The sequence below is a fragment of the Apis florea genome, unplaced genomic scaffold, assembly GCF_048593485.1.
Source record: "Apis florea isolate Af1SG1 unplaced genomic scaffold, ASM4859348v1 contig_3170_pilon, whole genome shotgun sequence".
Lineage (NCBI taxonomy): Eukaryota > Metazoa > Arthropoda > Insecta > Hymenoptera > Apidae > Apis > Apis florea.
In genome coordinates, this window is record NW_028256714.1 from 1,616,445 (window position 1) to 1,642,726 (window position 26,282).

The window sequence follows — 26,282 nt, forward strand, 5'->3', positions numbered from 1 at the left end:
TTTTTTGTTCCATGCTTTGAAGAATTTCTTTACCATTTTAATATCATTTTCAATGTTACCGATTCGACTCAAAATAAATTTGCAACGTGAGTAATGAGTGAAATTCAAATCAAATTCAATATAAAATTACGAAGAATAGATTCGACAAATGAATCTTTAATAGCATCGCTTTTCAATAAAATGTTTAAAAATTCTTACCCCTTTCTTACTCCTTTCGTTGTCAAGTTTTCATTTATTTAAATTCCATTGTTACCATCGAGCAAGTATAGATAATGAGCAAATAGTAAGAAAGGAACAGAGATACAGAGGAATAAAGTCAAATTATTGAAATCAAGGCCATCTCTAGAATGCCACAAATGAAACGCATAAAAAAAGAATAGAAAATTATACAAGAATAAAATAGAATAAGAATTTATCATTAGCGCCATCTTTTGAATATCAAAAATATCTTTTCAAAGATAAAATAAAGCAGAGTATACCATCAAAGAATTGAGTATTACTACCATCTTTTGGTACTTTTTTGTACTTTTAAATAGATTTTTTTGAGCATCAAAAGATGGCGATGATGATCAATTCTCTATCTCTATTCTTCTTTTATTATTTACTTTCCTTGTCTATATTTAAGTTTTATTTGCAGCATTCTGAAGATGGCGTTGATTCCGAATTTTTATTCTCTATTCTTCTGCTATTATTTACTTGTTTTTATTCTCCTTGTCTATACCTGCCGCGTGTTATGGACAGCATACGGGATGAACACTTTTCGTCATTTTTTCTTCAAAACTACTATATGTATTAATCTTTAATGTAAAAAATATAGATATTATATTTTCAGTTTTACAATGTATCTATACCAGAAATTTTTTATAATGGTTTTATAACTTTAAATTTTGATTAATTTCAAATATTAATTAAACGTAATAAGAAATACGTTATCTTTAATAAATTAATAAAATATATAAAATTTATAGAAATTAATATAATTAATATTTTTTTAATTTATAAATAAACTTATTAACTTATTGAAAAGTATTTATACTAGCGGCATCTATCATATTACTATTGTATTATGGTAAATAAATGTGTTAAATCTATCGACATGATAAAAACAATGTGAAAAATATTGATATTATTTAATTAAAACTGTGTATTTAAAATGTCAGACGAATCAGAATATGATGTAGAACCAGAAGAATTTGATATTTATAAACGAAAGTATCAATTACTACTAGATAGATGTGAAGTTTTACAACAGGTTTTGATTTTAATTTTCTGCATTCCATATAATAATTTAATCATGGAAAATAAAATTATTCATTCTTTAATTATAGGAAAATGAAAGATTGGTTTATCGTATTCAGCGAGTTAGAAAATTACTTAAACGTACACGAAAGGAAAAAAAGTTAGTTCAATTTCTAGGTTATGTATTGAATACTATTACAATTTTATCTTTTATTTATTTATATTTGAAATGATATATTTATTTTATATTTTATTATATACATTAGAATATTATATTATATTATATACATTAGAATTGTTTTGATAAAATATTTTTTTTATATTTTAGATTTTTAATTGATCGCTTGGATCAACATGGTGATCGTTGGAGAGAAGCACCTATGGGAGTTCTTGAAGAAAATAATGTATTTCAAGTAACACCTAAGCCAGAAAAAGGTCCAAAAGCTACTACATATAATTCTAAAGAAGAAAAGACTAAAAAAGGAACAAAACGGAAAGGCACTAAGACAGATCCTAATGCTCCAAAAAGACCAGCAAATCCATTCTTTCAATTCTGTCAAGAACAAAGACCTCGAGTTATGGAAAGATTAGCTGGAGAACCAGAACCAAGCAAGCAAGAACTTACTAGACAACTTGCAACTACTTGGAAATCTCTCAGTTCAGAAGATAAAAAGGTTTGTATAAACAAATACATGAACATTTATGTTTGAAAAGATAAAATAATATATATTTTCCTAGGTATATTATGATATGTACGAACGATCCAAAGAAAAATATGTTGCTGAAATGCAAATTTATAATAAAAAATCGGAAGATACGCCAAACCATATGTCTTTAAATATAACATAGTATTTGTATTTAAAATAAATATTATTTGTAAATACGTAATTTATAATCATATATTTGCACATATGTCAATATTTATATATAGAAAATTGAAATAAAATTTTATAAATAAAACAAATAGAAAATTTGTACGTAGAAGGAAGAATATTTTATATTGATTAAAAAAATTATGTAACCACCACTAATTTTTTTGTAACAATAATAAATTTATGCTTTAAAATTATCTTTTTCCCTTCTAAGAAATGCCATAGTTTGAATTGGATCTTTTTGTTCAGTATGATCCATAACAGATTGTTCGTGAACTCGCATAAATGGATTTGTCAATTTCTCTTCCTGAATAGTGCTAGGCACAGAAGGATTATTCTTTTCGCGCTGTATACGAACCCATTCTATTTTTTGACGAATTGCTTCATTTTCTGGCTCTACATGTTTTGCAAATTTTAAATTATTTGCTGTATATTCATGGCCACAATATACTTTCTATAAAATATCCAAAATATATATATCGTTTTTTTAACAATTATTTTATATCATAAAAATTTAAGTATGATCATATGCTTACAGTTTCATTAGGTAATGATCCCAAAATTTCTATAAGTGCTTTATACATTTGTTCTGCAGTACCTTCGAAAAATCTACCACAGCCAGCAACAAAAAGAGTATCTCCTGAATATTAATATTTATATTTTAATCAATTTATATTAAAAAATTAATCAAAAAAATAAATATGTATAACAATTTATAAAAATGTAAATAATAACTTATATTTTTACCTGTAAAAACTGCTGGAATATCTTGATCTGTAATATAAAAACAGATATGTCCAGTTGTATGACATGGTGTTGAGAGGCATCGAACTTGTAATTTTCCAATGTTGAAAATATCATTATGTTTTACTTTACACGTAAGTGCCTCTATTCTATCATCTCCACCATATACTTGAAGATTATTAAATTTCTTACATAACTTTGTATTTCCACCAGCATGATCCCAATGGTGATGAGTAGTTAGAACTTTTGTTAAAGTTACATTATTTTGTTGAACTGCACAAGCAACAGTATCAGGATCAACAGGATCGACAATTGCAGCTTCCTGTGATGTTTCGTCAATAATCTTTAAAAATTACAAAATATGATATCAAATAAATATATAATAAAAAATATGACAGATATTATATTATATTATGTAGTAATAATAATTTGTAATTCTAAATAATTATAAAAAAAAATTAATAATTTAATATATTAATATATATAATAAAAGTAATAATTAATAAAAAATGAGATAAAAATAAAAAAATACGCACTAAATACATATAATTATCTTGAAGTGCAGGTAATATTTGAACCTTCATATCGTATTGTTTATATTGTTTTATTATTGCACAATTAGAATATGTTGAATAAAAACCATTCGTTGAAATACTTTTTGCTAGAAAAATAAAAATTTTTATTAATATTTAAAACAATGTAAATATTAAATAATATAAATATTAAATTGATGGTTGTATAATTTGTTAATATTTATTTATAATTATTTATATATAATTAATATTAATTTAATTTACACAATAAAACATACATATACTATGTTAAAATATCATCAATGTCTTTATCTGTAATATCATATGATATAAAAATTTAAATTAAATTAAGATTATAAAATCCATGTTAATAATAAATTTAATAATAAAATATTAATGATATAATAAAAATGGAACAATATTTACTTAAAATTTGTATTCAAAAATTTATAAAAAAAAAATATAAAGAAATATTATTAAAAAGAAATATCTATATTTGTAGATATATCAATGTCAAAAAATATGTCAAAAAAATTTTATTCAGATATAAATGTAAAAATGTAAAAATTATTAATTATCAGTAGTTATTTTTATTATATTCTTAAAAATTTTCTTATCGCAATATTACAATTTTTATATCTTATTTTATATGAATAATTTTATGTTTAAAAAAACTTGATTTTATGTTTTATATTTAAAAAAAACTAAATATTTTCTAATATCTTTTGAATAATTTTAATAAGAATCATAAAAATTTTAAAGTGTAAAGTATATGTAAAAACAATAAAATAAAAGTTTGTAAGAAAATATGATAAAGAAAATAGGATACCCTTATAATATAAAGATGTTAATGTTAACCAAACAGGAGAAGCACGAAACATTGCATTTAACATAATTTTTGATAAATTTAATATTGATATTAAATTAAATTTTATTCGATAAAATATCTAATATCAAATACTATTATATATACAATGTTACTTGCCTAATTACTATGTAGTACTACTATAAAACAACTGGACTCAGCTGATCGGTACGATGTAATACTGGTGGAAAATATTAGGTTAATACGCTCATATGCTGTATGAACCATTGTTAACACATGAATGCGTATATTTTTAACTATAGCATTATTTAATTAATGAATTTTTATTTATTTAATAATAATATAAATTAATATAATATAAATATAAATTAAACTATTTTACTTTTATTACATGTAAATATTTTTTACAATGTCTGCAAGTAATTCGAAAGAAATAGTAATAAATAATGAACATCAAGGTTTGTTATTTTATTTTTATATTAGTAAAAATAATGTATTTTTAAAAATAAATAAATTACAGAGAATCATTATTATTAATATTAATTATTCTTTATTATATTATTCTTTATTTAAATTTCACTTTTTTAAATTTATATGTTATTATTATATCATTCTTTTTCTAGATATTGAACAAGATGAAATTACCGCTATTGATTTTGAATTAAAACAAATTGAAAATGAAATGCAAAATCTTGAGGATCGTAAAAAAATCTTGATTCAACGTAAAGAAAAATTACAAGATGATGCACTTTTAAAAAAGAGTTTATCTGTATCAAAAAAGGATTGGAGTAAAGAAGATTTTACATGGTCTAAAGATTTGAAGAAAACTTTAAAAAATGTTTTTAAAATAGAAAAATTAAGAGAATTACAATTACCAACTATGAATGCAATTATGTCTAATGAAGATGTTATTTTAATTATGCCCACAGGTGGTGGCAAAAGTTTATGTTATCAATTACCTGCTGTTATTAGTAAAGGTATTACAATAGTAGTATCACCATTATTATCATTAATGGAAGATCAAATACATGGATTACAAAAACATAATGTAAAAGCTGGAATGTTAAGTGCAAAATGTAATAAAGAAAATGTAAAAATTATAATGAATGCACTAATAGATAAAAAATCTGATCTTAAATTAATTTATGTTACACCAGAATATATGGCAAAATCCAATCGTTTCATGAATAAGTTGCAAAAAGCTTTTGAAATGAAACGTTTAGATCGTTTTGCAATAGATGAAGTGCATTGCTGTAGTCAATGGGGACATGATTTTAGACCTGATTATAAATTTTTAGGAATATTAAAATCCATGTTTCCAGGTGTACCAATTTTAGGTTTAACAGCCACTGCTCCAGCTAAAATTATTGTAGATGTTCAGAAAATGTTAGATATTCAAGGTTGCTTGGTTTTGAGGGCTACTTTCAATAGACCAAACTTATTTTATGAAGTTCGGAGAAAACCAACAGACAAAGATACATGCTTAGCTATGATAGAAAATTTATTAAAAAATAGATTTAAAGATAAATCTGGAATAATTTATACAACTACCATCAAAGATGCAGAACAATTAACAACTGATTTAAGAGCAGTAGGTTTAAAAGTTGGATGTTATCATGCAATGTTAGAAGCAGATTATAGATCAGAAGTATATTCCAAGTGGATATCAGGAAAATATCAAGCTGTAGTGGCTACTATTGCTTTTGGATTAGGTATAGATAAGCCAGATGTTAGATATGTTATTCATCATTGCATTTCAAAATCAATGGAAAGTTTTTATCAAGAAAGTGGGCGTGCAGGTAGAGATGGAAAAAAATCCATGTGTATAGTATTATACAAACTTCAAGATATTTTTAAATTAAGCACAATGGTATTTCAAGATAAAGTCGGTTTACAAAATTTATATAAAATGTTAGCATATTGTTTAGATCAAACATCATGTAGACGTAGTTTAATTGCAACTCATTTTGAAGAATCTTGGACTAGAAGTGATTGTGCAGAAATGTGTGATCATTGTCGGAAACTTAAAGAGAATAAACAAATAAATATAGCTCCTTATTGTAGACAGTTATATCAAATTATGACAAAAGCAGTGCAAAATGAAACTAGATTGACTGTCTTAAAACTTATAGATGCTTGGTATGGTAAAGGTGCATCAACATTACGAGTATCTTCTGTGCCAATACCAAAATTTACAAGAGAATCAGGAGAAGCTATAATAGGATATTTACTTGTAAATGGTTATTTACAAGAAGACTTTCATTTCTCTGCATATTCTACAATATCATATATAAAACGTGGGCCCAAAGCAGTATTAGCACTTGATACTACTCACGAAATATTTTTTAATTATGAATTACATTAATTTATATAATCATCATACATTATGATCTGTGATATAATAATAATTCCTTGATTATTAAAGGAATATATTAAATAAATAGAATATTATTTTAAATTTAAAATATTCCTATTCATCAACAATATATTTTACTAATTGTAAGTTATTTTAAATTTAATTTATTATAAATTTTTAAAGTGAGTATTCTTTATAATAATAACTTTTAGGATATTTTAATAACTTTTAGGATATTTTATTAATAATATTTTGTATAATGTGTTTGTTTTAAATTGTTTAATATACATAAATTTTTAACATACTTAACCAAAAATATTTTCACGAAGTAATAAATGGTTTTTGATACAAATATATTATTTTCATTTCTAAAATATGATTCTAAAGTTTTTTTAAATTTTTTACAATTTTTGATGAAATTATTTGATGCATATTTTGAACATATTTTAGAATCATAATCATTTAAAAAAAGTTTGATAAAAATATTTTTTGAATGAAATTACAAGTATAAAACTTATAATTTTTTCTATGAAATAAAGAGTAAATAATTTAAACTTAACATAAAAAAAAAATCAATAAAAACTACATGTACAACGTTAGACAACGATATGTCGGTGGTTTGGATAGTAAGCCAACCACCAGGTTCACGATCAGATGGAAATATTGATCCTGGATAAGGGGCATCTGTGTTCCGTCTGTTAGCAAACACGTTTTACTACAGTACTAACTACAGTATTGATATTAGATTTATAATTCATTCATTTTTAAAAATTAAACAATAATAGTAAATATCGCATAATAGTAATCTATTATAAGTGATCACAACATTTTTAGTAGTTTTTAAAATATTCCGATTTTTCATTCAAAGTTCAATTGTACGTATAATAAATAGTGACATACTAATGATATATCTTTCATTCATGAATCCATTCAAGTGAAAATTTTAATGAATAACTTTTCTGAAAAATTTTAAACGTAATGGAGTCCTGACAATATCTAATCATTGATAAAAATTTATTGATATATTACCCTCAATACGAGGGTAATAAAAAGCAGGTAAAGACAGAAAATTTAAGTGACTGATAGTGATTTTCCATATGTGTACATTTTATAAGTTCCATATACATATATAATGTGTGTCTGTGTGTCTGTGTGTGTGTACATCAAAATTAATTGATGTGATAACATGCATATATGTTTAAAGCAAACGATAGCGGGAAATGTTATAAAAACAGAAATCAGTTTATTATAACATTTCGATGCAGGTTTATTCGCGCGCTTCTGCGCGACAAAGTTTGATCTCTGTAATTTTAATACTGCATAAAAACATCAAATATTCTGTAGATATTCTTTTACTTGTAAAAAAAAGGAAACAGTGCATCTGAAATTTTTAACTTTTACTTTTATGAATATTATGTTCTTTAATGCAAAAAAATTGTATTCGTACGGATCACTTTAAACAGTTGTACATTACATTTCATAATCATTTCATAAGAATCGTTATTCGAGTATTATTATGACGAAAATTATGTAAAGAAATTTAATCATATAAATACAATTTCGCATTACGCTCTAATAAAGATAACTAGATGATTTGTTCTTCACCAATCTGCCTTAAACGAAGATGCCTCTGCCAAATATTCTCAAAAAGGCAAGCAGTTACATTTTAGGCGATTGTAATCAAGATAATCGTCGTACTATATATCAGGATGGCGAGGCATTATTTTGCAAGAATAACGTTTGTGTTCATCCGCCAACTTTAATGAGACAAAATTCTGATGTGGTACATCATCCCGGATACATGGCCATAACCTGTAGATTTAATAAAAACTCAAATGTACCAACTTTGCATCTCAGTTGGATTCCGAATAGTACACTTCGTAAACATCCGACAACATTAGAAAATTTAAGCATAAAAAAACTTGATTGTATTACTCATCGAGATACCGATATAAGTTCTCATCATTCTCAAATATCAGAAGAAAGTTGTGATCTAAAGTGTGAATACGAAAATATTGGTGAAAAAGTTGATGTTTGTTTAGAAGTAAAGGAACCTGTCAATTGTGGGGATTGTGAACGAGTTTGTTCTGGTGGTTTTTCACGGAATGCACGTTTCGAAAATGATGATACAAAAAACAATGATAACTTATGCGATCATCAAGTTACATCAGAAACTAAAGAAATTCCAAATGTTAATATCAATCGGCAAACAAATTATCATCGATCTGACAATTTATCAACTACTATACATGAAGAAAATGATCATAGTATCAGTTTAAATCAATTACGTTCTGAATCTCTGAGCTCAAAATATGACGAAAATCAATATTGTAAAGATCAAAAAGTTTCCGAAACGCATGAAAGCGATGGAATAAGTATTGATGAAGAATTGAAATATCCTTATTATGATGATGTAAGTCTCAAAAGTCGTAGTATGTCATTAACCTCTACATGTAGTTTATCTGTTGGCGTATCTTCAGAAGGTATTAAATTGATTATTTTGATAATTTTTTCATTAATTTCTAGACATTACTAATGTGTAAACTAATATATAATTCATCTTCTTTAGCTGAAGAAATTCCATCATGGATGAGATCACCTGAACTTTTGGCTTTACAGCATAACCTTACATTTCCTGAAAGTGCAACAGCTTCACCAGTAACATTACGTAGAGCACACAGATGTAGAAGATTTTCAGTGGATCTCAGTGAAATGAGATCTCTAAGATTATTTTTTGCTGATCCAGCTTGTACTTCTGGTCAATTAGTTGTTGCAAGTAGAGAAAGCCAATATAAAATTCTACATTTTCATCATGGTGGATTGGACCGATTAGCAGCAACATTACATCAATGGCATCAATTACTTTATCCGAGATTAGATACTGATGCTGAGGAAACACTTCCATATAGGTAATATTTAATTAATGAAAGAAAATTAATATTTTATTAAATATTTAATTTTTTCTATGATTCAGGCATTTTATGGTATGTCGACCAGAGGTTAGTCGTGATGAACTACATCCAGAAGAAGGTCAAGTACCAATGATTACATCATTAGCCTGGAAAGATTTATTAAATGAAAGAGGTCAAGTTGAAGATGACCTTGCTCTTCGTAAAGGAATATTTTTTGGTGGATTAGAACCTGCATTAAGAAAAATTGTGTGGCCCTTTCTTCTTCATTGTTATTCATATCAAAGTACTTATGAAGATAGGGAACAAATTGATGCCATTCGTAGACAAGAATATGAAGAGATACAAAAACGTAGACTGAGCATGAATCCAGAACAAGCAGAGCATTTTTGGCGAAATGTAGTGTGTATTGTAGAGAAAGATGTAGTTCGTACTGACAGAGGAAATCCTTACTATGCTGGAGAAGATAATCCAAATATTGAAATAATGAAGTATGTTTATATAAGATTAATTTTTTCATTTCTAGATTTGTACTTATATAATTTCATTTATATGTTAACACTATCATATTTACCTTTTTCAGAAATATTCTATTAAATTATGCAGTTTATAATTCTCGATTAGGATATACTCAAGGTATGTCTGATTTATTGGCTCCTTTATTGGCTGAACTCAATTCTGAAATAGAAGCATTTTGGTGCTTTGCTGGATTAATGCAAAGATCTGTAGCAGTATGTACTCCTACTGATATAGATATGGACAGAAATTTATGTTATTTAAGAGAATTAGTTAGAATAATGGTCCCAGACTTTTATGCACATCTTCAAAAACATACAGATGCTTTGGAACTCCTATTTTGTCATAGATGGATACTTCTGTAAATACGAATTTTATAAATATTTTAAAATTTTCATCAATAGATTTATCATCAATAATAATATATATTTTGCAGATGTTTAAAACGTGAATTTCCCACTGAAGTAGCATTAGTGATGTGGGAAGCTTGTTGGGTAAATTATTTAACTGACCATTTTCATCTATTTCTTTGTCTTGCCATAATGTGTGTTTATGCAGATGATGTAATAGCACAAGATCTTAGAACGGATGAGATGTTATTACATTTTAGTTCTTTAGCTATGTACATGGATGGAAATCTCATATTAAGAAAGGCGAGAGGCCTACTGCATCATTTTCGTCGACTTGATCGTTTACCATGTACATTAGCAGGACTTTGCCGACAATGTGGTCCAGGAATGTGGGATAGCACTCATGATCCTGTTATAGAATGTATGGATCATAATGATGCACTTTGTCCATATTTAAGCAATTATGAATAACGACCTAAATTTAATGAAAGTGACAAAAGTATACTATTGTTAAAGCTCTCAAATTATTCTTACGTTAATTAATTAAATTAAATACACTGTAACGATCACATGCAACAAAATAAGTTACATAAATTACAGTTAATTAAATATTTTAAATAATAACAGATATTAATGAAAGTAAAATTTGACTTACATATTGTTTGTACGAAAAAATTCTTAATCAACTTAATATCATAAACAAAAAATTGTACATTATCACATTTTATTTACATAATTACGTAACTTATAAATATTCAGAAATATCTGGCAAATTATTTAATAAATAAGAAATGAAAGACATATCTTAAAATTTGACATTCAATGAAATTAATTGTAATTTTAAAGATTTTAATAATACATTAACTTCTCATAAAACAAAAGTATTCTGAACTAAATAATTAAGTAGAACTTCAATGATTATGACGAGTTTTAATCGAAAATCTGTAGTACAATTAAAGACTGATGACCAAAGAAAAATGGAGTCATACAAGCATTTTAGCTTTAAAATCTCCAAATAAACAAGCTTTTTCATTACATAAACATTTGTTATTTATTTAATGTAATTGGAAATGCTGTTTTTTCGTTTGGTACAAATTTTGCGATCTGAAAATAAAAAATTAATCTAATATCAACAAAAAAATTAAATGTAATTTAATATATTATATAAATATTTATTGTAAGTCCATTTAAATTTCTTGGTCAATTAATGATGCACGTGTTCACTTTGGGGTATTCACTTATGTGATATTTTTAATATTTTTTCTATGAAACAAGTTTTAATTTATTATATATACAATGTATTATGTTTTATTATATTTTGAATTCTTATACATAACATTTTTGGTGATTTTATTATGGTGACAATTGATTTATATAAAGAGGTGATATAAATGTATCTTGCTCAACAATTTTTTTTTTTATTCTGATAACCCAAAGTGTTTTTATACTAGTCTATTTGCTCATAAAAATATATAATTGAAGATATAATTCTTTCTACATTTCAAATTTAATCTTTTTGGTATAAAATAGATGCATCATTGTAATGAATGTATACAGATTGTATACAATGTATATAATTATTTGTATGATATCTTATAACTTAAATAAATAAACTTTAAAAATTATTGATAATCAATAGAAGATTGTAAAGATTTCATACAAATAATATAATGCTTTTACTGTGCCACCTTATGTTGTTAGACTATTATAGAGAAATCTATTCGTGTTAAAATTTGTTCTGCTAAGTCTAACTAATATAACATACAATTATGAATAAATAGAAATATGTATGTACATATAAAAATAAATCAAAGTAAGCTTATGTAATCAATTCTTTATTTTTTTCTTTTACTTTTAGAAAATATATGTATACATATTTTATGTATTTATATACATATTACATTTGTACAGGTACACGGTACGAGAGGCATTTTATGAATATTTTATTGGCAGTTTTATACCATATAAAAATATTTCTGCGATATACAAATCAAATTTAATCAATAATAGTTATTTAGTCTGTCTAATTCTTTCTTTTAAAAAAATAAAGCACTAGGAAATTTTTAAAACATTTTTTTTTAAATAATAACAAATAGGCCTTTAATATTTTTAAATATATATTGATTAACAGTTATATAAGTCTACAGATTTAGATGCATCTTCATACCGTTTAAATAGTGGACAAAATATTTTTAGTTGGCCACTAAATATCACTTATTTGAAAGACATTTATGTACAGTAAAAACTGTACTAAGACATATTTTCTATTGAATAAAAATATAAAAAAGATAAAGAATATATTATATAAAAGTTTATAATTTAAATTAATTCATTTGGCTTGTATAAGATAATCCTGACTTGTGCCAGTCAATGTGTATTGTCAATTTATTGTGACACATTGTGTCATGATATTATGATTATTATTATCATTATTATTATTAATATATCTTATCTCTAATATATTCTCTTATATGATGAAAAAAATAATTTTCTGATAATGATGCCAAAATATAAGAAATAAAATGAATGTATCTTACTATCAATAACAATTATTTAAAAATACTATCTTCTAAAATCAATCTATTTCATAGTTTAAATAATAAGTATTTATTAATTTTTGAAAAGACTTTTTTACTCATTAGTAAGCTCTTATTAGAGTTACTATTAAAAATTGTATATATCTTAATTATGATTTTAACTTAAAATCATTAATATCACAATTTTCATTCTATATGTTTTATAAATAATTCAATTTCAGATTTAATGATATTACTTTAGATATGCAATTTTTAAGAATAATTCAAGTTTGCACTATTATTAATTTCTCTTTTTTTACATTTTTGATTTAAATATTTAAATCTTAAATCTTTTACTGTAAATGTATACTTATAGAATAAAAATGAATTTGAATAAAATTGACTGATACTAAAATCATGCAAGCAATGGCCCAAACTATAACAAAAATGAGCCAAAAATTACTAGAAAATGGACTTGCAAATTTATTAACAACACCAAGACCTATAACTTTATTTGTCTTTTGCCTGGCATAATACACTAAAAATGTTGGAATCAAATATTGAATTCCTGCGCCAGCATATGATCCTGTAATTCCTACTAATATTGATAAATCTTTGGTACTTAAAGCAATGATATATGGAGGTAATATTGCTAATATTGGGAAGACAATTTTACGAAGACAAGAATATGATGTATCTTCATTAAAAAATAATGATTGTAAATTATTTCTAAGCGTTATAGCTATAATAGGAAAGCTTGTACTCAATGTAAATACTGGAAAAAGTGCCAAAAAATATTCTATAAGAATAATAAAAATATTATTACTTTTGGAACAATCTCCAGATCCATGAGGACTAAAATCTAAAGTATAAAGATCGTCCAAATGTTCGAAAGCAAATGCTCCAGTTAATGCCAGTAAAAGATAAAAAAATGCTATTAATAAATAATCCAGTGCCAAAAATCGAGTTAAAGTGGTCTTATTTGCGATTGGAGCAACCAATGCAGGTAAAGAATGATGACACATAAAAGAATAAATACAAGCACCAAATAAACTAGGTATACCTGAAATACACAGGTATAATGTTTTTATTTATTTATTTTAAATGTTTAAAAAAATAAATATATATATTTTTCAAGTATATAGATAAACTTACCCATAATATTTGCTGCTGGAGGATTTCCTTGTGGACCATGAATAAATAAATTTTTTAATGCATACACAATCATGATGGTAAATGCAAGTGATCTCATAGCTGAAGTTAAAACTTGAAGATATTTAGTCTTTTGGATATTAAAGAATACAAATGGACCCAACAAAAATATAAATATACTCTAAAAATAATCATCATTATTATATTAAAAATAGTAATTATTGAAATAAATATAGTATTTCTATATTTGTACATACAAGAAATATTCTATATGCATCCGATCGATTTAAAGCAAATTCTTTCCAACAGATTTCAGTATCTGGTATTGTATCATTACATGTAAAATTTGTTGGTTGATAAGTACAAATAACATCAGCTAAAGTTTTTGCTACTGCTGCTCCATATATACTTAGATCCCCATAAAGATATATAGCAAAACATAAATAGAATAGAGTTATGCCAAACTTATTAAAAAAAATTGATGCCATCTGTCCCATTTCTATTTTATCACGTATTACATAATATCGATATGTCATATCTGTACGATCAGGACTAGTTGAAAATGGAGTAACAAGAGGAGTATCTTCAGAATCTGAATTTGAAGGTCCCGATTCACCTAGTGTTTGAAGTACCTGAAATAAAAATGAAAATAAAATAAAAATTTTTTTAATTAAAAATAAAATGAATGTTAGAAAAAATAAATCTTGTTAAAAAAATATAATATTATCAAAAAGCAAAAATTATAAATAATACAATATAATTAATAAGTCATCATAAAAAATGCAATATAGAAAATATTTAAAAACCTCAGATTCTGATTCGTTGAAAGATGAATCTTGAGAAAAACATACACGTTTTCTATGTTGAATGTGTCGCCATGCTAGTATAGCATTAGCAGATGCCATTACCTCGATCACAAATGTAACTGTGATGAAACTATAAAAATAATACAATTGATTTTAAATTTTAAAACTAATTAATTAAAATATATAAATCTTATTATTAATCTACCTTATAAATGCTAATATTAAAATAACACTTAATCCAAGAGCCCATCCTGCTCGACTAAAAACAGCAGGTAATGTTAAAGCTCCTGTTCCAACAATTAAGTTAAAAATATATATTAGACCAACCTGAAAAATATATTAATAATGAAACTTTATTTATATATATATAGAATTAAAAAAAAATAATATAATAATGGGATCCAAGAAAGATTTTGTTTATAGTTTAAGGTTATTTGATACCATATGTCAAAATTACAAAAACCATATCGAAATTATAAACTTACCCATGTCGAATATTGATCACTTGAATTTTGCTCGGGCATTTTGATTCAAATTACAAATTAAAATGAATCAGTCTGCTCAAGCTAAACAGTATTATTATCATATATGTCATTGACCTATCTGACGCTTTGTATTTTTGTGATGATTCAAGAACAACTGTACTAAAATCAAACAAAACTTCAACCATAGATTTTTTAATATGTTCGTTCTGCAATTTGCAACTTATTTTAATTATTTGAATTATATAATTTTATCACATATTTTATCTATTTACTGTTTTCTCAATAAAATTTAAAAATTAAGTTTATTTTAAAAAAAATATTATAATCAAAATTTAAATTTAAATTGATATCAAATATATTCTTCCGCATTTGACAGTTTGCGCTGTAGTCAACTTCATAAGAGAACTTTGTGCTGCCATCTAATTGTTATTTATTTAAACAAAAATGATTTAAATATTTTAATTATAAACATTCTTCCATCATTATTACATATGTATTAAACTTTATATCTTTTAATAGTTATGACTATTTAATAGTTTTTATAAATTTCTTTTTTAATTAACAAGACTTTATAAATTAATATAGCCATTTTATTAAAAATTGATACACAAATATTAATCATTAAAAAATTTTTTTGCAAATGAAATCATTTCTATTTTATTTGAAGATTGAATAGAATATTTCATAAAGCAATATTACATTATACTACAATATAGTAATAAAATATCTCTAAATTTTAAATAAAATTCAAAAACTCTAAATTACAGATTTTTATAAGGAGTAATAGATACCACTTCATTGAAAATAATTTTTATTCGACTGAAAATATAAACCTAATTCTTAGAGTAATATAAACTTTTACCACAAATCTTACGTTACAATAATGAATAACGCCAAACAGTACAAAAGCTACATTGTGTATAAAACTACATGAATTCATGCTAAATGAAGTAATGATCAATTTTTTTTAGCTCAGATTAACTATGATATACTGGATTGGAGATCAAGGACACAATATCCAGTAAAGGATGTTGGATTAACTATAATCTTAAAAAACACAAAAGTCAAAGCAATAATGTTTTTAAGAGTTTTATTTTATAATCCCATAAGTCTAAAGTAGTCTTTAAGATGTGTACGTGAATGGTCTTGCACAATACAATGGGAATAAATTATAATACTTTGGCTACGCTTGCGGGGTCGAAACCGTGTCTTTTTTATTCGTTTGAGCGAGCGTTTGTGGGATATTTTTCTGGGTCAGCGGTCTCCCCCATTATTTAAAAAAAAAAAAAGAAAGGAAAGAGCCATCTTTTCCCTCAACGATTGGTAACAGTAAAAAAAAAGATATGATTAAGAAAGGCCTATCTCCGCTGGGAATGATGAATTCTCGAAGGATTGACATAAATGTCCTTAAATATCGGCGGAGTAAAATAGCGGAATGCATTTAATTGGAGGATACCAAACTAAAAGATCTTTCGTGCATTAAGGATGCGCACAACGATTCCATTCTGCATCGAACAATATTCCAAAATAATTTATATAATAGTTTTCTTCTGCTCAAACTCGCGAATATTAAAAATTGGCAAATATTTATATATATATATGTATATATAGCATGTTCGATAAAGAAAAGAACAAAATTATTATTTCGATTGTAAAGTGAAATATCGCGATGACAACAAGATGTTTTTCGTGAGGGTGGTTAGCTAAGATGCTACCATAGGCAATGTTATTTGAAGATACAGGGTGTTAATATATTCATGGGATAGCTTTGTAAGGTCAATTCAAAAAGCCAAAATAAATACAAAAGTTGATATACAAAAAGTGTCGGTTGAGACTTATTTATTAAATCATAAGCAATTTAAATTTGCGCCAGATAAAGCGAGACGGAAACAGAGTAAGTCGACAATATGAACGACAGAGAAAGAATCGTCTCAGTTCATCTAATACAAACTGAAATTGTATATAAATTAATAAATAAGCCTCAATCAACATTCTTTTTATACTAACTTTTATATTTAATTTGGTATTTAGAATCAATCTTCCAAAGATATCCTATTCTTCCAAAAGTATCCTAGCACCCTGTATAATATAAAGGATTCGATAGGATAGAAGGGTACTTAGGAATTCGGGGAATACGTTTAAGATACAATAGTGTTTAATTAAATGAAAATGAATGGATTGCCTCTGCGTTAATCATGTCCCACGTGCATCCGAATCGAAAAAAGGTATCTTCGCCCCGGAGGAACCAAAGGACAATTACTATTGCGGAAGTTGATGTTACGTCCGCCTGCGAAACGAGACAGAGGCCGCTTTCGGGATTCGGGGAATGAGTATGCAAGGAGAATATCAAATATGTGCTTAGAAGCACTTCCTGTGGACAATGGATGGTCCAGATTCGTCGTATTCTTGTTTAGAGATCCACATCTGTTGGAAGGTGGACAAAGAAGCAAGAATTGATCCACCAATCCATACGGAATATTTCCTCTCGGGTGGCGCAATGATCTTAATTTTCATGGTGGATGGTGCTAGGGCAGTGATTTCTTTTTGCATTCTGTCTGCGATTCCAGGATACATAGTGGTACCTCCAGAAAGGACAGTGTTGGCATATAAATCTTTACGGATATCGACATCGCACTTCATGATTGAATTATATGTTGTCTCATGAATACCGCAAGCTTCCATTCCCAGGAAGGATGGTTGGAAAAGAGCCTCAGGACAACGGAATCTTTCGTTACCAATAGTAATTACTTGACCATCTGGAAGTTCATAGCTCTTTTCCAAGCTTGAAGATGATGCAGCGGTTGCCATTTCCTGTTCAAAGTCAAGTGCAACATAACAGAGTTTTTCTTTAATGTCACGAACAATTTCACGTTCGGCCGTAGTAGTGAAAGAATATCCTCTTTCTGTAAGGATCTTCATGAGGTAGTCAGTCAAATCACGGCCAGCCAAGTCCAAACGAAGAATAGCATGAGGCAAAGCGTATCCTTCATAAATTGGTACAGTGTGCGAAACACCGTCACCCGAATCCAATACAATACCAGTAGTACGTCCAGAAGCGTATAGTGAAAGTACAGCTTGAATGGCGACATACATAGCAGGAGTGTTAAACGTTTCAAACATAATTTGTGTCATCTTTTCACGATTAGCCTTCGGGTTGAGAGGTGCCTCAGTGAGAAGTACCGGATGTTCTTCGGGAGCCACTCGAAGTTCATTGTAGAAAGTGTGATGCCAAATTTTCTCCATATCATCCCAGTTGGTAACAATACCATGCTCAATTGGGTATTTCAAGGTAAGAATACCTCTTTTTGATTGGGCTTCGTCACCAACATAGGAATCCTTTTGTCCCATGCCAACCATGACACCCTGGTGGCGTGGTCTTCCGACGATAGATGGGAAAACGGCGCGTGGTGCGTCGTCTCCGGCGAAACCGGCTTTGCACATACCGGAGCCATTGTCAACTACGAGTGCAGCAACTTCTTCGTCAGACATGTTTAGTTTATTGATTTATCTGTAAAAATAAAAATAAATTAAATGACAAGCAATGATTATCAATTAATAATTATTGGTTTTAAAAAAAACTTATTAATCTTATAATTTTACGTATTACATATATTTCTTTTTCTTCATTTTTATTTTTTTTATTGATAAATATGAATTTTTGCTTTTTTTTGATATTTTTGATAAAAAAAAGTATAATCCTATAATATTTAACGAAAATTACTCTATATATAGAAATATACTGTAGTGTACTGTATTTTCTATATAACTGAAATAGTAAATTATAGAATACCATGTACTCTAAATTAACATTTCAAATATTTTCAAGATGGCGTTTAAAAATACGAAAAAAAAAAAATATATTTTTATGATAGCAAAAATTAAATATTTCAAATAATATATTTAACAATTATAAAGACAAATAAATTTTACAACATGTATTTCTCTATGTTAAGAGAAATGTTATTGAAAAAATAAGTTGCAAGAACTATTTGTATCATCTATCGCCGTTAACTAGAACCGCACCCTGCCCCACCCTTCCCCGGTATTAAACGGTCAATATCCGACGTAGTTTTATAAAATAAATTCTTACAATGCTACAAATATAGAATCGAATAAGTTTTAAGCTTTAATAAGTGAACTTATATTTAAAACTTTATACATTTTTACTTCAATAGATTAGTTCTTGCAAATAATATTTAGTGCATACTTTATATTATAGAAATTATCTTCTCGCAAAAAGATTTCATTCTCATTCACATATAAATCATCACCGATACCGGTATTTGTAATTGATTTTACAACAAACGGACACTATGATATTACAAACGAAAAATTATAACACAAAACACACTAAATATGACACAAACATCTTTCAAGCCTAACATCACCCACTTTTCTCAATTTGAAAATCCACGTTCGGATGTACATATGATTTACTGTTCAATTTGCCCACGCACTAATCTTTAATTGGTTACACTACAATTTAAATTTTCAATTGGTTTATAAAAAATATTATCTATCACTGAACTTAAAACGATAACTTACTTTTTCGTTTTATATAAAAAAAAAAGTTATGTACAAGTTAGGGAGCTTGGGTCTTTGGATGTGACACTGCCGACCGATCTAGCACCAAACACAGAGTGTAGCTGACAGCCGGCTTGCAGTGTATTATATGAACACAGTCGTCGACCCCCCACCACTAAGCAATCGGCCAATAAGGGCAGGACACCCTCAGCCAATCCTGGCTTTCTTTACCATATATGGAAGTCCTCTGCCACGGAGGGGTTTACCCCCTCTACCCCTCCTGTGCCCTTCTCTAACCATTTTAAGTGTGTCTCACCACCCTTCGTGAATGCATCCGCCAAATTGACCGAACCGCACATCTCCGATCTTGCCAATATTTTCCTCCCTCTCCTTACTATGTAAGTTCAGTTTGGATCACATTCAATGTCAATCGATTTTTAACATCTAATTAATAAATCATTATTTTGTATGATTTCAGTATTTCTATTAATTTTTGATAGATATATGAAATAATTGTATAAACGAAATTTTTAAAAAATTTATAGATATTTTATATATAAAAATTTATATATTTTTTAATATCAATAATTTTATAAAAATAATTATAAGAAGATTTGTTAAAGATTTAATTATTTAACTAATTCGTATATTTTATTGATTTGATTAATAAATTATATTTTACAAAATGTATGAAATAAGTAGTTTACATTATTTTCAGTTCTATCTGAAAATATTTAGACATTATATATAAACGCTTTTTAAAATAAATGAATTTATAATTTTCAAATAAATATAAATATAAATATTTAAATCTAGTATTACATGAGTATCATATGAGATAAAAATGTTATAACAATTTTTACATTTAACATTTTAATTTCTCAACCGATGATAGATTTATACTGTATTTCATGTTACGAGCAAACATAATCGCAGGTTCTATAACACCGTACAGAGTACTGCTATTAATAAACGACCACGTCGCGACCACCTGCCTTGCAATGCGTATACGTCAGGAACCACTTGACAACGACAACCTGTCGGATCGTCACAGTATATTCCTTATTTTCAAAATAATACTAACAGAAATGAATTTTTCAAACAAATTTTTCGAGACTACATCGAAAGTCAAAAATGGAGAGAGCAACGCCCTGCCATCATGGCTGCTCATCAACCGGCGTGTGTCCTCGATCTTTTTGCCATTAAAATTATGATAGATCATCGTGAAATGTGTTAAATTAATGCTAAACTTGAACTTTAGTATGTTAAATAGTATATTACTTACCTTTTAGAATAGAAGGTAACCAACAAAGTACTCGATCGCTGATCGGCAAAGAGACACCGCAAGAATACTATCGGCACGACGAAGCGAGACTCGAGAGCCGCGAGTTGCGAACACTGTGAGCACGATCGTGGCCGGTACCGTGTCATGTAGACTCGCCCAAAGGTGTGGTCGGTATACACGCTGTAATGCTCCAAATTATTTGATATGTCCCCTTATTTTTTCGTTTTATTTTTCAAATTTATGCATAAATATAATTCATTGAGCAATGAAAATTTGAAAAATTAAAAATTTAATGATCATACTTTTATTTTAAAATTGTATTATTTAATATTGTTATATGGCTACACCCCTATTTCCGGAATGGATTCGTCCGACTTCCCCCACTACTCGAATTCACAGCTCTTGCCATATATGGGCATAAAACGAAAGCGGCTCGCTGATTGGTCCGTTGGCCGGCTGCCGGCTAGATTCTCCAAATGCCGCTTCAAACTGTACGATACGGGGAGCATAATGCCTTCTGGAAGCGTATACTAGCGTAAGGGCTTTCCTGACTAACCGTCAGAGCTGTTTGTAGTAGTGAACATATCAATGTATGCGAAGATTATCACGTTCTTTGTGTATGTGTGTACCGGCAGTAGGTATGAGTCAGAAAAAGTTTTGTTATATGTATACTTTGGAATGGTCAACATTTTCTTTTACTTAATGCAAATCGAAACATTTGTCATTGAGATTTAATACTTTCTTACATTTGCAATCATTAATGGAAATCATATTTAAAATAAAGTTTATTAAAATATGAAACATTAAATATTCTTATCTGTTTTTTGATAGAAGAAGATAATATTGTATCATTGATTTAATTAATAGATAATATTTTTTGTATTAATAGATATATTAATAATGGAATTGCTAATAATAATAAATGCAATTTATTCTTCTTGTACTTTGTATATTAAATATTTTGTAAAAATGATTTCATGAATTGAAATATTTATTCTTCCAATTTGGAAAGAAATTTTTTAATCAAATAGTATGATATATTCAAAGAAAGAGAAAGAAATTGAGAAAAAAGAAGAAAAATTAATATTTTATTGTTTATAATGAAATTTAGTTTTATATTTTATTCTGATAATATAATTGAAATAGAATTTTATATTAATCTGCTCTCATAAAAGATCATTGAGTAATTTTATAAAATCAAATTATTAACAATTATTAATAATTCATATCAATAATCTACACTCCTGGCTTAATACTATTTGCTTTTCCAATTTTAAAAATTTTAAAAATGTGCTAAATGATATACATAAGATACATTTAGGAAGTCAGTAGGTCAAATTTAACTATTTATGCATACTTGTTATCTAGATTTTATTTTAGAATAGAGCAACTACTGTTTAGCTTAAATTCAATTTTTTTTCAAAAATCAGAGAATAAACTTAGATTAAATAACCAAATGAAGCCGATTATATTCGTCTACCCATTTATTGCATGTTGTATATGTCATCTCGACCGCCTTTTTCTTGAAACAGAAGCTAAAAATAGACTCAAGGGCACGGATAAGGGTGCACTGGACTACTACGATATCACGTAAGCCCTACGCTTCGGTTCTATTTTCTATATAATACATATCCGTCAAACTAAAGATATCATGGTATGTGTGAGTGCAGTGTCTGCTTCAAAATCGATAAGCGTATTCGTACAGTACAATAGTAAATCGTGCTTTGTGAACGGAAACCACGTGGTAATGAAAACGTCAAAATATGCTATTTTTTCAAAATATTTTGCAATTAATTTATTTATAAATCATAATTATAATATCACTGTTATGATTAAAATATTCTATTATCAAATAATTGAAATTAAATTATAGAAAATATTGATAATATGTATTTTCATACATTTTATCATTATACATTGTGCATTTTCTAAAATAGTTTAAAATTTTTATTTATCTTATTTGTTTATGACAATTTTCTTAATATATTTTTAATACAAACAAATTTTAAATTTATAAAATTTTTAAGAAAACTATTTTAGATTCAATAATTTCTAAAATATATATATATATATAATGTATATAATACATGTTATCATATAATAATGTTAGTGTTTATAGAATAAATTTGCACATTGAGAAAGATATGTTCAAAAAAAATAGGACAGTTTTATAAATACACCTGTCACGCTTCTTTGTCGAAATAGTGCTTCGATGATGTAATCAGTGAATCATTTGTGCCTAATAAGAAATCGTATTGAATTGTTTTTTTATGAGGACATATCAAATGTTCTTGATTTCATTTTTTTTCTTGAAATGATTATTATATTATTATTATATTATTTTTATAATAATTTATTATTATAAATATAATTTTTAAATGTTATCATCATATATTTGGTATGTGTATGAAATTCTATATATTCATACATCATTTATATATCAGATGAACGGGTAAGCTACTTCATCTAAGGTAAGTCTAACCTAACCTCAAAATGATGTCAGCGCCCGGTCCACTGTCACATGTATGCAGTATCTTCATATAAAATTAAATGTAAAATATTTATGCTTTTAATTTTTGCAGTATTAAATAAGATATAAGAATGAAAATATAAATCATAACATAAGTATCTATATACTTACGAGTTATATTTATCGAACAAATGTGATCGCAACAAGAAAGATTTATAAAATAATCGATATCCTTAAACATATTTAAACAAAATATACTAAAAAGATAAATATATATTTATATATAATATTAATAAAAGTCATTCAAAAATATTATATAATATAAAAAAATGTTTAAAACAAAAGTTTATATGCTAAATATAATTTGTGATGCAATAAAAATATTTATAATTTATAAAATAAATGGAACATTTTATAATGCCATTTCCAAGTACATATTAATATTAATCTTTGTTAATTCAGTCAGTATCATACAACGCATTTCTATTTACTTTCTTCGTTATCGCGACAGTTCCTCTCGATAGGAAGAATTAAATCCAAATAAGGTGCAAGTTGCATTGTGGGCGGCCTGAAAACCCAATGGTCCGCAAAGCCTCGACCTTGCTTACCAAATAAGGTCCCGTTCAAGGTCTTCGAGGCCTTGCGTAAGGCTCTGCCATCAGCATAACGATTAACCGATTATGTCCATGCTTTAGTCATCGGCCGTTTTCAGTGAAAGTGTCTGGTGCAGTTTTCATGAAAAGATTGGACGTATTTTTTCTTTCGAACTTTTTATCCCGTGTTAGATCCATGATCTTGTCCTGTGGAAAGTTCAGATTGGGCGTGTCTGTCCTACGCGGACACGTGCTGTAGGTAACGTCTGGCTCCAGTCGCGCAGTGCCACCGAAATCAATACGGAATGCGACGGTAAGTTCAACGCACCCACCCAGAAGAGTGCTTAAGGTTCTTTCTCATCGGACTAGCCGCATGTATTCGGTCCAGACAGTGAAACTATCATCGAGAATCACCGTAACGAGGTCAAAAACCTTGTACGGCATACCTTTCGCGAATTGAAAATTTACCAGGTTAACAAAGAAGCCAGAGTTTGGGGAAACGTATTGAAAGAACTTGAAGAAGAAGTTCCTTGTAAACAAGTATACTTATCGAAGAACATGTTTTTACAGTTACGAATTTTTTCTTATAAATACAATGATTAAATTTAGTTTATTCGTCACGAATTATTGATAAAATTTAACAAGATAAGTTTACGACTTTTTATTTTTTTTTACATATCAGTTTACTCGATATAATTTTAAATTATGATATAAATTATTGCGATATCTTATGAATGATTCGTAAATAATGATATTTTGAAAGCTAAATTATATTGCATTGAAAAGACTTATAATAGTATAATAAAAAAATTGTACATAATTATAAAATTCTTAATAAGATAATTTAATATTTTGTACTTTTATATATATATATATATATACAATTAAAAAAAAATTTATACAATTTTTAAATCTAATTTCTAGATTTTTAATTATTTTTATAGAGATAATACTACAAAAATACTGTGAAAGATTAAAATATAATTATTTTAATTTTTTTTGTTACACATATTTCATGGATACTTCTTTATTTTTCTTTAGAACAAAAGAAATTAGAACAAAAGAGATCTCTTATGTACTTCTCTTCTCTAAAAGGTATAACCTAGTGGCTGTTCACGCGTAATGCTTGAATTGTCTTTAAGTTTCTCTTGAAGATAAAAGTTTCTCGGTGAAAAATTTCATTTCGTTTCGCGGTTTGTCTTACAATTTCTCTTAAAGTAAAATATTTAAATTTTAAATTTAATCTTTTTATTAAATTTTATTAAATTTTTATAAACATTTAATTCGTAATCAATCTCAGAGTGAAAAGTAATTAATTTGTCTGCAACTAATTTCTAGTCATAGTAACAGTTCTCATTAGCGATTGCCAAGCATGTTAGGAATCCGGTCAGAGACGCGCGATAATACGCGATCACTATATTTAGTGTTGACTTATGGCTTGTTAAATCGAGAAACAGTGACGTTGGACTGAGCAGCTGATGATAAAGAAAATGATAATATGTATGCAAAGATTGGAGAAATTGTTATTCGTTTATGAACGAATGATTCAAAACTTCAATCAAAAATTCATTCGATGATTCAAGGTAATGGCTTACTTTTGAGAAGGATTTCAACCGTTAGTCAGAGTACGTTGTTTATTCATCGCTTACTCATATAGTAATTGCATTATTCCAAGCATTTAGAATGACACGTGTAAAATTTATGCGATTACATACATTTATCTATCTATTATTCAAAGATAGATATAATCATTTGCTTTTTTAATCTATGTTCTTTTTTTTCGAAAATCAAGTATTTTTTTTTTATAGTTTAGAGAAAAATTTAGAAGAAAAGTATTTACGAATGAAAATCGAAATAATAATTGGTAAATATATATTTTTCTTGAACACTTAAAGATAAATATCATTTGTAAAAATTAGATATAATAATTTTTCTCCGATAACTTTAACAATATCGATAAGATAATTTTTTAAATATTGTAGAATAAGGATGCTTAGATTTTTACAAATTTATTGTTTTCCACGATATGTATTTATATCTTACAATCTATCATATTTTACGCATGCAATTCCTTTATTCCATTAAATTAAGAGCAAAACATACGTA

General features: G+C 26.9%; 6 protein-coding genes and 2 long non-coding RNA genes across 13 annotated transcripts; 4 read left to right on the forward strand and 4 right to left on the reverse strand.

The window, feature by feature from the left end:
• The first annotated feature begins 623 nt into the window (after positions 1-623).
• On the forward strand, positions 624-2,305 carry LOC100867044 (uncharacterized). Its single transcript, XM_003692965.4, has 4 exons — positions 624-1,252; positions 1,329-1,399; positions 1,568-1,913; positions 1,978-2,305. Exons 1-4 carry the CDS (start codon positions 1,154-1,156, stop codon positions 2,086-2,088), a joined length of 627 nt encoding a protein of 208 aa, XP_003693013.1. The 5' UTR covers positions 624-1,153; the 3' UTR covers positions 2,089-2,305.
• LOC147657348 (hydroxyacylglutathione hydrolase, mitochondrial-like) lies at positions 2,069-4,662 on the reverse strand. Of its 2 annotated transcripts, none has more exons than XM_012485549.3 (5): positions 4,374-4,662; positions 3,392-3,516; positions 2,859-3,198; positions 2,648-2,751; positions 2,069-2,565 (listed from the first exon to the last, which is right to left on the reverse strand). In XM_012485549.3, exons 2-5 carry the CDS (start codon positions 3,437-3,439, stop codon positions 2,293-2,295), a joined length of 765 nt encoding a protein of 254 aa, XP_012341003.2. In that variant the 5' UTR covers positions 3,440-3,516; positions 4,374-4,662; the 3' UTR covers positions 2,069-2,292. The 2 variants fall into 2 exon arrangements, with proteins under 2 accessions (XP_012341003.2, XP_003693139.2); XM_003693091.4 differs by having other exon boundaries at positions 4,218-4,463.
• Positions 4,396-7,473, forward strand: LOC100866565 (ATP-dependent DNA helicase Q1). Its single transcript, XM_003692961.4, has 2 exons — positions 4,396-4,672; positions 4,838-7,473. The coding sequence occupies exons 1-2, from the start codon at positions 4,624-4,626 to the stop codon at positions 6,577-6,579; spliced, it is 1,791 nt and encodes a 596-aa protein (XP_003693009.3). The 5' UTR covers positions 4,396-4,623; the 3' UTR covers positions 6,580-7,473.
• Positions 7,474-7,906: 433 nt separating this feature from the next.
• On the reverse strand, positions 7,907-10,184 carry LOC147657349 (uncharacterized). The gene is made up of 2 exons (XR_015292622.1): positions 10,054-10,184; positions 7,907-8,382 (listed from the first exon to the last, which is right to left on the reverse strand). It is a non-coding gene; the product is annotated as an uncharacterized LOC147657349 (long non-coding RNA).
• On the forward strand, positions 8,195-12,172 carry TBC1D16 (TBC1 domain family member 16). The gene is made up of 5 exons (XM_003692960.4): positions 8,195-9,053; positions 9,140-9,479; positions 9,545-9,970; positions 10,063-10,356; positions 10,432-12,172. The coding sequence occupies exons 1-5, from the start codon at positions 8,195-8,197 to the stop codon at positions 10,814-10,816; spliced, it is 2,304 nt and encodes a 767-aa protein (XP_003693008.1). The 3' UTR covers positions 10,817-12,172.
• Positions 11,053-15,707, reverse strand: LOC100866802 (putative sodium-coupled neutral amino acid transporter 12). 3 transcript variants are annotated; one of them, XM_086910251.1, is made up of 7 exons: positions 15,305-15,707; positions 15,025-15,146; positions 14,820-14,949; positions 14,271-14,645; positions 14,017-14,194; positions 13,688-13,924; positions 11,053-11,449 (listed from the first exon to the last, which is right to left on the reverse strand). In XM_086910251.1, exons 1-7 carry the CDS (start codon positions 15,341-15,343, stop codon positions 11,397-11,399), a joined length of 1,134 nt encoding a protein of 377 aa, XP_086766377.1. In that variant the 5' UTR covers positions 15,344-15,707; the 3' UTR covers positions 11,053-11,396. The 3 variants fall into 3 exon arrangements, with proteins under 3 accessions (XP_086766377.1, XP_031771882.2, XP_086766376.1); XM_031916022.2 differs by lacking the exon at positions 11,053-11,449 and having other exon boundaries at positions 12,165-13,924; XM_086910250.1 differs by lacking the exon at positions 11,053-11,449 and having other exon boundaries at positions 12,165-13,924; positions 14,865-14,949; positions 15,305-15,480.
• A 391-nt stretch (positions 15,708-16,098) lies between these two features.
• LOC100866921 (actin related protein 1) lies at positions 16,099-21,475 on the reverse strand. 3 transcript variants are annotated; one of them, XM_012485544.3, is made up of 2 exons: positions 21,114-21,475; positions 16,099-18,812 (listed from the first exon to the last, which is right to left on the reverse strand). In XM_012485544.3, the coding sequence occupies exon 2, from the start codon at positions 18,791-18,793 to the stop codon at positions 17,663-17,665; it is 1,131 nt and encodes a 376-aa protein (XP_012340998.1). In that variant the 5' UTR covers positions 18,794-18,812; positions 21,114-21,475; the 3' UTR covers positions 16,099-17,662. The 3 variants fall into 3 exon arrangements, with proteins under 3 accessions (XP_012340998.1, XP_012340999.1, XP_086766378.1); XM_012485545.2 differs by lacking the exon at positions 21,114-21,475 and adding an exon at positions 19,850-20,961; XM_086910252.1 differs by lacking the exon at positions 21,114-21,475 and adding an exon at positions 19,512-19,953.
• LOC105735245 (uncharacterized) lies at positions 21,121-22,045 on the forward strand. Its single transcript, XR_001111919.3, has 2 exons — positions 21,121-21,275; positions 21,513-22,045. It is a non-coding gene; the product is annotated as an uncharacterized LOC105735245 (long non-coding RNA).
• The last annotated feature ends 4,237 nt before the right edge of the window (positions 22,046-26,282 follow it).

Bases quoted from the DNA above. Each gene is read 5' to 3' on its own strand.
- TBC1D16 (XM_003692960.4), top strand. From the start codon at position 8,195: ATGCCTCTGCCAAATATTCTCAAAAAGGCAAGCAGTTACATTTTAGGC. The intron at 9,480-9,544 runs GTAATATTTAAT...TCTATGATTCAG, and splicing joins GAGGAAACACTTCCATATAG to GCATTTTATGGTATGTCGAC. The intron at 9,971-10,062 runs GTATGTTTATAT...TACCTTTTTCAG, and splicing joins CCAAATATTGAAATAATGAA to AAATATTCTATTAAATTATG.
- LOC100866565 (XM_003692961.4), top strand. From the start codon at position 4,624: ATGTCTGCAAGTAATTCGAAAGAAATAGTAATAAATAATGAACATCAA. The intron at 4,673-4,837 runs GTTTGTTATTTT...TTCTTTTTCTAG, and splicing joins AATAAATAATGAACATCAAG to ATATTGAACAAGATGAAATT.
- LOC100866802 (XM_031916022.2), bottom strand. From the start codon at position 15,343: ATGCCCGAGCAAAATTCAAGTGATCAATATTCGACATGG. The intron at 14,950-15,024 runs GTAGATTAATAA...TTATTTTTATAG, and splicing joins TTAATATTAGCATTTATAAG to TTTCATCACAGTTACATTTG. The intron at 14,646-14,819 runs GTTTTTAAATAT...TTTTTATTTCAG, and splicing joins TCAACGAATCAGAATCTGAG to GTACTTCAAACACTAGGTGA.
- LOC147657348 (XM_003693091.4), bottom strand. From the start codon at position 4,281: ATGTTAAATGCAATGTTTCGTGCTTCTCCTGTTTGGTTAACATTAACA. The intron at 3,199-3,391 runs GTGCGTATTTTT...TAATTTTTAAAG, and splicing joins AAGATAATTATATGTATTTA to ATTATTGACGAAACATCACA. The intron at 2,752-2,858 runs GTAAAAATATAA...ATTAATATTCAG, and splicing joins TATTCCAGCAGTTTTTACAG to GAGATACTCTTTTTGTTGCT.
- LOC100867044 (XM_003692965.4), top strand. From the start codon at position 1,154: ATGTCAGACGAATCAGAATATGATGTAGAACCAGAAGAATTTGATATT. The intron at 1,253-1,328 runs GTTTTGATTTTA...CTTTAATTATAG, and splicing joins GATGTGAAGTTTTACAACAG to GAAAATGAAAGATTGGTTTA. The intron at 1,400-1,567 runs GTTAGTTCAATT...TTTATATTTTAG, and splicing joins CGTACACGAAAGGAAAAAAA to ATTTTTAATTGATCGCTTGG.
- LOC100866921 (XM_012485544.3), bottom strand. From the start codon at position 18,793: ATGTCTGACGAAGAAGTTGCTGCACTCGTAGTTGACAATGGCTCCGGT.